This window comes from Micromesistius poutassou, assembly GCF_964030765.1.
Source record: "Micromesistius poutassou genome assembly, chromosome: 13".
NCBI lineage: Eukaryota > Metazoa > Chordata > Actinopteri > Gadiformes > Gadidae > Micromesistius > Micromesistius poutassou.
The window spans coordinates 14,348,507-14,360,242 of record NC_140283.1 but is presented as its reverse complement, the minus strand read 5'-3'; the positions used below and the strand labels follow the sequence as shown (position 1 = coordinate 14,360,242).

At 44.7% G+C, this 11,736-nt stretch overlaps 2 protein-coding genes across 2 annotated transcripts in view; both read right to left on the bottom strand.

The window, feature by feature from the left end:
• Nucleotides 1-336: 336 nt before the first annotated feature.
• On the bottom strand, nt 337-5,052 carry LOC311357917 (B-cell receptor-associated protein 29-like). Its single transcript, XM_084477944.1, has 8 exons — nt 4,858-5,052; nt 4,389-4,485; nt 3,271-3,371; nt 2,782-2,929; nt 2,386-2,521; nt 1,824-1,920; nt 901-1,001; nt 337-725 (listed from the first exon to the last, which is right to left on the bottom strand). The coding sequence occupies exons 2-8, from the start codon at nt 4,478-4,480 to the stop codon at nt 690-692; spliced, it is 711 nt and encodes a 236-aa protein (XP_084334070.1). The 5' UTR covers nt 4,481-4,485; nt 4,858-5,052; the 3' UTR covers nt 337-689.
• A 5,221-nt stretch (nt 5,053-10,273) lies between these two features.
• Nucleotides 10,274-11,736, bottom strand: part of LOC311357372 (G-protein coupled receptor 22-like) — a gene marked incomplete at its 3' end in the record, with an annotated part of 2,111 nt that continues 648 nt past the window's right edge. The window contains exon 2 of the mRNA XM_084477295.1: nt 10,274-11,603. Coding sequence (XP_084333421.1) covers nt 10,274-11,599 — 1,326 coding nt within the window. The 5' untranslated portion in view covers nt 11,600-11,603. The remainder of the gene's footprint in view (nt 11,604-11,736) is intronic.

The window sequence follows — 11,736 nt, the reverse complement described above, 5'->3', positions numbered from 1 at the left end:
GTAGCAATAGCCATGCTTCACACGGTTTTATTGCCAAGGTTGAGTATAATGATGCATGAGGTGTATGCCATGCAGGAGATCTCTCCTTCAGTGTGTGTGGTGCTGGCTGGTTTAACCCGTGCACACTGATTACTCAATGTGCAACATGTGCACAGCCTCACCGAGCCCCGGAGTCCAATCAGTCTGACTCGGGCCAGGTGATCCTCCACACACACTTCACACTGTGGTATATACCTAGAATTGTGTTTACTTTACCAATTTAAACAAGTACTAGATAATAAATAGTATTATACCAGCAGTCATCATGTATTTATTTTTTTATTTTTTTTATTTTTTCAAATCCAGAACAGTGATCAGAAGTGATCGATTGCATGTTGTAATGTTCAAAAGTTCTGACATCCAAGCCTACACAGATACGTCAAATAGAATGCACACCTAACAGTAACAACATTCATATATGTGTGATATATTCAATAGTTGTGTCTATACAGGCTTACTGTCATATTTAAAGCTACAGACCCCTAATTAGTGGTAAAAGCTACACCTGTGGTTACCTTACTGGTAAGAGGAAGAGAACATTGGCACTGCAGTTGAATACCTTGAGGGGCAATATGATTCATACAGTAATTAAAAATTCTAAAGCAAGAGAATTCAGTGGAAATGACATCAAACCAGCGTGAGTCAAAATGTTACTGGTCCTTTTTGTCCGCAGTGTTTTGAAGATTCTGTGGAGTAAGGCACACATTTCAAATGAGTCAGAGAGCCGTTGCAAACAGCATAAAGCTTTGCGATTGGATAGGTACAAATGCTGTGCGTGTCTGTTTGTCTCTGTGTGTTGCAGCTGTATGTTATGCTTACATATTCATTGCATATAGTGTGCGTTGTCAATGTGTGTGTTACCTGTAGTCGAGTGTGTTCCGTAAGCAGTCTGTCGTACTCCTGTGTGAGGCCCATAGCCTGCCTCTTCATCGCCTCCACCTCGGCCCGGGCCTTACGGACAACTGCGGAGAGAACATCACATCTAAAGTATCCATATCGAGCAATTTGTTACATACAGTCCTGTTAACAGATATTTCAGCAAAAAACATCAAATCCATTCTATCTGTAAGTTTTCTGCTCCTTGTCGTATTAACTAACTTTGATGTTTCGTGCAGAGATCATCATTATCTATGATTCTGAGTTGATTCAAGACTACCAAAAGTAAAATTCTAATGTAAAAAACAATTGTTTGCGTACTTTACTCTGCTTTTAAGCTATTATTTGCCACAGTGCCTTTCTTAGCGCACAGTGGACTAGATACGGATATTGACACCCACATGTACTGAATCGAGAATCAATTTTGAATCGAATCGTGACACGGAGTAATCTTTCTACAAAGAGCGTGTGCATTGTAGTAAATCACACGCACACTTTAGTAAGTCGCACGCATGCTTTAAGTAAATTGCATGAGCGCTTAAGTAAATCGCACGCACACTTTACTAAAGTGATTATGGTCTTAACACGCCCCCTGCCCTACGCTATTTCATTGATGAGACAGCGCCATGCACGGAAGCGTGATGCATTCACTTGAGAAAATTAATTCTGCTGTTTTTCTGAATTAACAAGTTAATTATCTCAGAATTCTGAGATAGGTTTTCATGGTTTTCTTAGTGAAGAAAAGTAACTTCATTCGTAACTGTTGGCCTTCACACAATCTTTGAGGGACATTCAAGGTTTTGGTTTTCTAAAGTGGATATTCATGTTTTCTCCCTGATGGCAGACTCTAGCAGCAGGTCCTTCATGCTGAATCTGAGCAGATCGTGGTTCCGTGCCACCGTTCCCACCTTCCTCTGCTGCCTTCAGGTCTCTGGCCCGGGACTCTGCCTCCTTCTCCATCTGCCGGCTTTTGGCTGACGTTTTCTCCTCCTCCGCCTGCAGAGCCTGGGCACACCGTATGGTCTCTGCTTGTCAATTGCTTTCATCCTAAGTGATTGCTTGGTTCAAGGATTACTACTGCACAACAAAACCACACAGCTTTACTATGCAAACGTATTACTTAAAGAATAAATATATATATATCAAATATATATGCAAGCATTTTTATAGGAAGAAAAAAAGGATAAAACAGGACCAAGTATGAAAAATGGTTGTGATATATCTGATTCTAAACTTAATTTAATATATATTTGAGAGTGTTAGAGGTGTAAAAGTGTTGATACAATAAAGATTAAATCGTAGTTGGTAAGTCAGTTAATACCTGGATTTCACAGGAATTACTCTGGTGTGGCCCAATAACAAATCAAGGGTAAACCCTTATTTCTGAATGATGCAGGAATGTAATGGTTTCTGTGTAATACCATGATTTTCGGGTTTAGTTCGAAGGCTTATCTCAGGAATGCTTCAGACCTGGTTCAGCTGCAGGTTTTCCGCCTGGTACCGGGTTGCTGCCTGGTTGGCGCCAACCATCTGGGCCTGAAGTCCAGTGCTGTCTGTCGTTGCTATGGCAGCCTGGTTCACCAAGGTCACAATGCGACGCATGATACTGCGAGGCGTTCACAGGACCGGCCCGGACAGGGAGACAGAAAGCCCATTGAACCCCGATTTCCACAATCGAATGGTCTGCAACCATGTCCCTGTCCCAGTACACCTGCTCATTCATGAGGACAACGGTTCCTTCTTAATGACTTAATAGTAACTATATGCAGTAAATATATGCCGATTGCCCAATATACTGACAGTAAGTGACTCATCTTTTATGAATGCAAAAATGTTGAAACGTGTGGTTTGTTATGAGCTACTGACAGCCACAGGAAGAGGGAGAATCCTGAGATGTAGAGGTTCCTCTGGGCTCTGAAGAGCTTCATGTGAAGGTGGTCAAACAGGTTGGGGTTCAGCGTGGCCTCCTGTGCTGTCTGGGGCGAGGAGTACTTCTGGACCTCCCGAACGGCGTCTTAACACACAGGGCATGGCATGTCGCAGTGGTACATTACCCCGTCATGAATGAATGAATGAATGAATGAATGCACCCAACCTTTTTAGGTGAAAAACATGTGCAGCTATGCTCAAAGGAAGTAAACAACAATGTGATGTGTGATGGTGAAAGTGATTAGCTATCCCTGATGTATTGGATTTGAAAATGATTTAACATAGGTACATTTGTACATTTACAACACACCAAATGTAAAGTCATCTGAAGTTTTCAGTTTGAATGAGCTTTTTTCTATTAAGAATCAAAACAATAGGAAACTATGATGTCCTTTCTCCCACTCAATCATGACAACAAATGCTTACCGAAAAAAAGCACAACAAGGACCATGATCATCGTGCAGAAGGCTTTGTTCCAATACGGAGAAAACCAGCTCCAGATTGTCCAGTTGAAGAGAGAACGCCACCTGCAAGCACAGATGATAAGAGAATGTGGACATGGAATATCCCTAAAGGATAATGTATATCTAGAGCACCATAGGACTTGATCATTAATCTATTTTTCAAATATCTTAATGAGTGTATTCCAAAAATAAACCAAGTACAGAGTCAGAATGACGTTATTTAGCTAACCTAAATGGAGAGCTTAAAGAGCAAAACAGCAAATTCATGTTCTATGTTCATGTGTATCTGATGCCACGCAGTGGGGACTCAAATTTCCACTGAAAATGTAGTTGGTGAATTAAAGCGCTCGCGGGTTTGGAAGTGACGCTCACCACAGAGCACCAACTCATACATTAGAGGTATATAAGAGGATGCGCTGAAAATAACCCTCAGTCTAAATAAATCGGTGAGCAGGTGATAAAACATACACTACATACCCTATTGGAAAGGAGGCGACAAAATGACCTTATTAAGGCTTAATGGCCTATAACTGACTACAATATAGTATGTTCAAAAAATAACTGAGTTTCTCAGGCATCTGTACTGTGAATTCAGTTTTAACTACAATTTTATTAATATGATTTATTGTAGGTAGAGTAATTGTTGGGCCTTACTACACAATAAAGTTATGGGGATTTCACGGGCTATATACTTTATTACAGCGTGGATAATGACTGTCAATGCCCTCTGCTGGTGATTTGGTCTCATTTGGTTCAGTACATCGCTGTGCTCAGTGCTATTTAAAACGTCTGTGTAGACCTAAGCTAAGTCACAATAAGATGTAGGCAAGAATAAAAATAGGAAAATAAAAAATTATAACAATATATAGGTGATTCAGTGCTATCTACATGTGAGAAGGCCTAGGACAAAATATGTAAAAATAATATATTCACAGATGGGTTTGAGGATTACCTCAAATGTCAACAGTGTGTACACATACATTCTGCGTTTACATGTCTCTAAAAACGAATTTATATAGATATATCTTGAGATTTTATATATTTGAATAGAAAATGGTGTCAGGTGTGTTAATAAAATACCTTTGAGCTGAGATGAGGGGGAAGCACAGGACCAGGTTGACCACTATCTGGCCATAGAGGAAGCAGGCCACGGCGGTCCACTGAAGACTCATCCTCCCTACGGGACAACAGATTTACACCGACTTTAACCTGGTTCATATTGGGCTTACTGCAGCAGATATGACCTATTACCACCATTCTTTATTTTACACCACACAAACAAATCAAGCCCATCTAAGTCTATGTTTTCCCATATGACGTTTTCACCTCCATACGTCTAGTAGCCTATACCAGCCTAATGTGAACTAATCATAAGGAATGATTTTCCTAGAATAAAATCACAAAAGTCAAGATTAGGAACATGTGCTTATACGAGAAACACTGCCATTCAAATAGTTTCGCTTAACGTATAATGTGAAGCATATACCACCAAGACTATACGGTTGATCAGTGTGATGTTAAGGAAAATATTATAAATGTTTTTACTTACCGGAACAAGTAGGTCAAACTTTTAAAGTAGCTATACGGGAGTTTTGGACAGCAGCGGCCAGCCTCGCGACAGCTGCTCCTCGGCGGCCCAGGGAGTGGAACCTCAGCCTACGTCATCCGCGAGAAGGTTCACTTTTATTAAGGCGTCGTGGGCCCACAAAAAAGTACCCCCAAAATATGGTGTGTCCAGCTGATGTAGAAAAGACTAATGTACCCTAATTTGATATTACCTTTAAACTGTGTGTGCGTGTGGGGGGGGGGGGGGGGGTACTCACGTTACAAGTGTCATGATGCTCTAAAATAGATTGACATGCCATGCCGTTGAATAGACGCAAGCTGGTTTTCCCCCTGTCCTAAAATGTTGTTGTTTTTTACATTGCGTAATATTATTCACATTTTCTTGTGTGTTGAATATTTTTGGGTGGTTTACTTTTTTTCAATTTTATTTTAGCTTCATTTGTGTCAATGTAACGCCTGGTCGTATCGTCACAGGGTGGCGCTATTGCACAGTGAGAGACTGGTGCAATGCGCCCATGGATAGGCCACTACTTCTGCTGCTACTACTACAACTACTACTACTGCTACTACTACCACTGCCACTACCACTACCTCTACTATTACTACTACTACTACTGCTACTACTACCACTACCACTACTGCTACTAGCCTACTACCACTACCACTACCTCTACTATTACTACTACTACAACTACTACTACTGCTACTACTACCACTACCACTACCACTACTACTACTACTACAGCTACTGCTGCTACTACTACTACTACTACTACTACTACTACTACTACTACTACTACTACTATATAGACCATCCCAGAAAAGATAAGTACTTTCCTATGTCATTATTATAAATGTATTTTATGTGTGGGGAAAAAGGCAAAGGTTACCACATTTGTTTTTGTTTTTTTACAACAAACTCAATTGCTTATGGAAATAGGCTTAACAATCCATACAAAAGTCCGCCGGGCTTTAAGCTTGAACTTAACTTGAACCTTTTCAAAGTGTCCTTTTCATTTCTTGTCCGTGTCTGTCTGCTTGGTCACATGGGGCACTTCCCCGCTGCCTTTTTCAGCGCGTTGTAGTTTATTACCACGGGTCATCTGGTGGAGATCGGAGACGGACATCTCTCCCATCCATCCGTCATTGACTGTGTGCGTGCATCAAGTGTTTGCGTGCGCGCCGGATGATAGGAGTGTGAGAGGCGGTAAATAACGCCATCAAAGATGATTGTACTTTGATTGTGCTCCCCCTTCGCCGGCGCGGCGGCGGTGGCTGCAGGCAGTGGACGGTTATTATGGTGAAGTGCCTGCAATAAGCACATGGCCAAGCTAAGGTGACTGTTTGCTTAGTGTATGTGTATGTGTATGTGTGTGTGTGTGTGTGTGTGTGTGTGTGTGTGTGTGTGTGTGTGTGTGTGTGTGTGTGTGTGTGTGTGTGTGTGTGTGTGTGTGTGTGTGTGTGCGCGCGAGCGCGTGCGTGCGTGCGAGTTGTTGCTACAGCGGCCCTCATCGTGTGAGGCTGGGACTTCCTGTGTTGATACATTGTATCCTTTTTACATGACCCTTGATGTGCGATGTCAGGGTCTCAAACCAGAAGCGTTCGAGCCTCTGAAATAGCCCATCATCATGTTTTTGTGTGGAGTGTGATGGAGGTGTGCGTTTGTGTCCGTGGATAGGTTGACGGTACCCATGGAACCTTGTGTACACCTACGTATATATTTACTCTTCATTGCAACCTTTATGAGTAAGCCATTTACCTCATATTCTGGGTCATGAGCTATATAATACTACAGCAATGAGTCGCAATCGCAAAAATGAGCCGTGTTATCCAGTCCTCATGTCTTTTTGGTGGTGCTACAACGAGCACCACCAAAAAAAGCTTTTGTTTATTCTCGGATCCGATTTTTCGGGAGAACGTTGGTTTGTTGATTGACCTGAGGGTGGTCCTTCACTCCAGCTGAATCCTCCCCCCCCCCCCCCCCCCCCCAGCAGACTCTGGCTGATAATACAACTGGTCATCACATCATATCACACTCTGCAGACACAGATACGCATGTACGTATACACATAGCACACAAGCACACACAAATATACATACACACTGGTGAATCACACCACAGACACACACACTCAAATATACGCATACACACCCAAGCTCACAGACCAAAGACACACATGCACATTCAAATGTGGCACGCAGCCAAATATGCAACTTTCGTTTGTCTCTCAGAATACTGTGTTTTCAGCGATAAGAACAAGCCTCTGTCATTCAAAAGTCCCCGGAAACGGTTTAACTTAGACGCTCAGGGGAAGCAGCGTAATCTGCAAATTGCCAACGTGTCTCTTCAACAAATGGCTGATGGGATCTGTGTAATGTGTTTCCATCTTTCTTGAATTTGTGTGTATTTGAATCCTCTCAGGTTCATCTCCATCAAGTAGTTCATGAAGGAAAACCTTGATTGAAGCAGCTGTTTGACCCCTGTTTTTACAGCCTAATCAGTCCCATCTATAGGGACTGATTGTAAATGCTAGTGACAGGCTACTGCTTATAGCTCACATATTGTCATGCTATAGCCTAGAGGTCCCGCCGGCCAGAGGACAGGACAGTACAGGCATTGATTTTTCATTAATATATTGGTTTCATACCGCACCTTATCCGTCGTAAAGTGGATGGAAAAGGGGCCGCAAGAAAAAAACAATTTGTCATCCTGAGCCAGTCATGAGGCTGGAAATCTCCTTTCTTCTTCGGCCCCATGATACAAGAACTACAGTTGAGTGTGACCTAATGTAATATGGGCTCCGCACAGAGAGAGTAATGTGATTTCCTAGGCTTTTATTCTGTGAGACTGCAGCTGGATGGATATGGGATGGCCTCTAAGAGATGCCATCTGACTCGGGGAAGGATGTCCCAAATAAGCCGCTTATACAACACAAAAGGGGGGGACCGAGTGATTTAATAGGGAGGGGACAAGCAGAAGCCTGCATAAGTTATAGGAGGCACATGAGGTCATTGTATAAGCATGAGATTTGACACATCAATAACACCTATTGACCATTTTGATCCGTTTTCCCTGCAGGTTATGTCGTTTTTGATTCAAATGATATCTAATAAAAACTATGTTTATATATATATTTTAGGTTTAAATACAAGCAAACAAGGTAGTTACACCTCTGTGTATCGCTCTGGGAAAGTTAATTTTGGAAGCACATCGATTGAAATGATTGCTTATGTCTGAATGAGTAATTGAGCCGACGTCTCGTTTAAAACCTACCCCAGTGGAAAAACAAACGCTGTGAGGCCAATCGATTTATTACTCATTCATATATTTCTATTTTTACATTGACTATATATTATGCATGTGTTTTAGTTTTTGTTTGGAGCTCAATGCGCTGCCTTACAGTTGCATTGTATTAGACTATGGCTGTTCATGGTTTGTTTTGTTCGTATAGCTGTAAAAGTACTAACACAGCATCTACAGAGTTAGGGGCCATCCTCAATCCCTGCAGTCATTTCCTGCTGTTGTCCAGGTTCTCTTCTCGTCAGGCCCCTCTCCCCGCCCCCCCCCCCCCCCCCCCCCCCCCCCACCCCCGCCCCCCTCGGGCACACCTGTCAGTCAATCCATCGCTGGCTATCATCCCATCTCAGCTCTCCATCACAGAAGTGTATTCAGGGCAGTGTAGCAGCCTCGACTCCTGTTTAGAGCACAGGTCATAAAGAACCATGGCTGCATCAATATTCCCACAACAGCCCTCTCCGCAGAGCTCCGAGCCCACTTACCGGCAGCCATCACTGGCTGGTGGGCACTGAGATTGTGATAGCTCTTAGGTAGCTAGGAGCCCCATGCTTTTAGGATCCAAGGGAATACTCCATAATTTGGTGCTCAAACTGACATGGTGGAAGGCATAATGTGTTCATTACTAAGGCCTATGCGTGTGTGTGGGTGTGTGCATTGGTGTGGGTGTGTGTGCATGCGTGTGTGAACGTGTGTGCATGCATGGGTGTGTGTGTGTGTGTGTGTGTGTGTGTGCATGTGTGTGTATGTGTGTGCATGCAATTGTGTGTGTGTGTGTGTGTGTGTGTGTGTGTGTGTGTGTGTGCATGTGTGTGTGTGTGTGTGTGTGTACGTTTGTGCATGCATGAGTGTGTGTGTGTATGTGCGTGCATGTATGGATGTGTGTGGGTGTGTGCGTGTCGGCTTTAATCTCTGACCTAAGGATTGTAATGAAGAAAGAAACCTAATCAAGATGCGAGTGGTTTTACATGCTAATGAGTAGGTGTGAGAAAGCACCCTGAGTGGAAGATCTCACTCCGTCAGCCCGTCTTCTCACTGGCATTCATGCGTTGTTGTATAACCTCAGTAAGAAGACAATTATTTTCCCTTTTTTAAGTTAAGTGACAATGAATATACCCTGTTTATTATATTTTTCTTTCAGTGGCCATCTAATGAAAACAATTTCACAGTTGTATGCATAGACAAACAATGGAAGAAGGAAAGAAGAAATTATATTTTCTGCTGCACATCGAGATGGAGTATTTTATTAGGCCTCACGGCTGCGGTTAGGGATTGTAATTTTAGCAATTGCGGGAGACAATTGTGTTCTGAAAGCCTGGTTGGATTGAAATTCTCGTCTGTTTCGCAGATATCACAATGTGAGCCGTTCACAAGAGAGCCCATCACACCAATTGAAGCTGGCAGTGGATCGCGGTTCATTCAGCCAGAGGAAAGACAGTCAAACCCAAAGTGATTCTGAAAATATCTACATTTTGTTGAACCATGTTATGTTGTCTGTCTCTTGAACTCCAAAAGCAGTTATGTCAAGGTAACGGATGCTAACATTACACTCCCCGGTACAATACCGTATCCTGGCTTTATCCAAACACTTGTGATTATGTTTGATTAAGGGAAACCAGAAACACGTTTGTTAAAGAGCTACAGGTAGTGCTCGGTTTATAAACAAACAAACACACAACATACAGTACGTCACTGAGAAGAGAACCCAAAATATACTGCTGGTTAAGTGAAGACAAAATTTATTATAAATATACATATACATAACGACTTCTAGCTCTTTATACGTTTCCCTAATTATCCTTACACTGTACACGTTTTTTTTGTATGTACACAATGTGCTGTGTCTTGCTACCATTACAAAAAGCCATGCAATATCTACAGTACAGTACAGTATATTTATTTTGTATCAATGAAATCTACTTTGTTTGTTTTTCAATAAATAGTAATAAATTATGATCTGTCTGTTTATTTGTACACTTCTAATACACATACTATTTACATGACTGCTTTGGATAAAAGTGTTTCCCTTTTTCACTACCTGATGTAAATCAAAGTTTTCCTTTTTACGTAACACGCGGCCTCGCCCTAAAGCCTTCGCGTTCCCTCACTCCACGTCCTCCGAGGACAGACACTTCTGCCTGGCCTCTTTGTCGTCAAACGTCACCTTTTTGTTCCTCTTGGGGTCGATCCAAGAGTTGTGGATGATGGCGTTGTTGGGCAGGGGGTCCGCCTCGATGATGGACACCACCCGCTTCTTCATCTTGCTCTTCAGCACCTTCTGGAACTTCTGCCGGGTGAAGGCGTAGAGGAGCGGGTGGAAGATGGTGGTCCCGTACGCCATGACCAGGAAGCCCAGCCTCAGCTTGACGGTCAGGTCGCTCTGGCCCACGCTCAGGATCACCGTGTTCAGGGCCGTGATGGGCGTCCAACACAACAGGAAGGTGGACACGATCAACAGAGACATCCTGAAGACGCGCTTCTGCCGCTCCCGCCGCTCGCGGTGGCGCTTGACGGCCCGCCGCAGGGCGATGATCACGGACACGGACGTGCGCATGCCCAGCGCCGGCAAGCGGCTCCCGGCGCTCGGGGCGGCGTCCGGGGCGTCCTGCTGCTGCTGCTGCGCCGTCATCGCCGTGGTGGACGGGCACTTTTTCCGGCGCGCCTTCTTCTTCTGCGAGGTCTGGAAGCGCGTGCCGATGCGGATGTTGAGCGCCTGCAGGATCTTGGAGTAGGTGATGAGCATCACGATGACGGTGAAGAAGAAAATGGGGATCTGGGCCAGCAGGTGGTAGTACAGGCCCAGCTCGGTGTAGCACTGGTTGGTGTGCACCATGGTCTCCACCAGCGTCTGGTTGAGTTCGGCCTGGCCGCGGGCGAAAAAGCCCACCTCCACGAAGGGCACCAGGAAGCTGACAAAGGACAGCACCCACACGGCGGCCAGCAGGGCCAGGGCGCGGCCCATGGTGAGCACGCGGTTGGCGGGCTTGACGGAGATGTCGTAGCGGTCCAGCGTGATGGCCAGCACGTTGGCGGCGGTGGCCACGCTGGCGAAGGAGACGCAGGCCTCGTGGAAGCAGCAGAGCAGCGCCGTGTCGCCCTCCAGCGAGAGCAGCAGCACCACGATGGTGAGCGGGATGCAGCCCACGCACACCAGCACGTCCAGCACGTGGAGGTTCATGGTGACGATGTTGCTGACGGAGCTGATCAGGTTGGACTTCATGCAGTACAGGGCCAGCACGGTGAGGTTGGAGCTCAGGCCCAGCACGATCTCCAGCATGAGGAAGCCGGTGAGGGACACCTGGAAGCTGACCGGGAAGGGGTAGGGGTAGGAGGCGGCGGGGCTGGCCGTCCGGCCGATGGGCTCGGTGTTGTCGGTGACGGTGACGTTGCTCATGGTGGCGTCTTCTTCCAGACGGAGAGAAATATGCATTCTCCTGGAGGAGATGGGGGGGGGGGAAGGAACAGCACATTAAAATTGCAAAGAAAATGAGGATGGAAAGGTTAATCCTGTGCTGAGAGGAGCGATGATTAAGGATCGCTTCACTGACACCAGAAGGCGAGTTCATA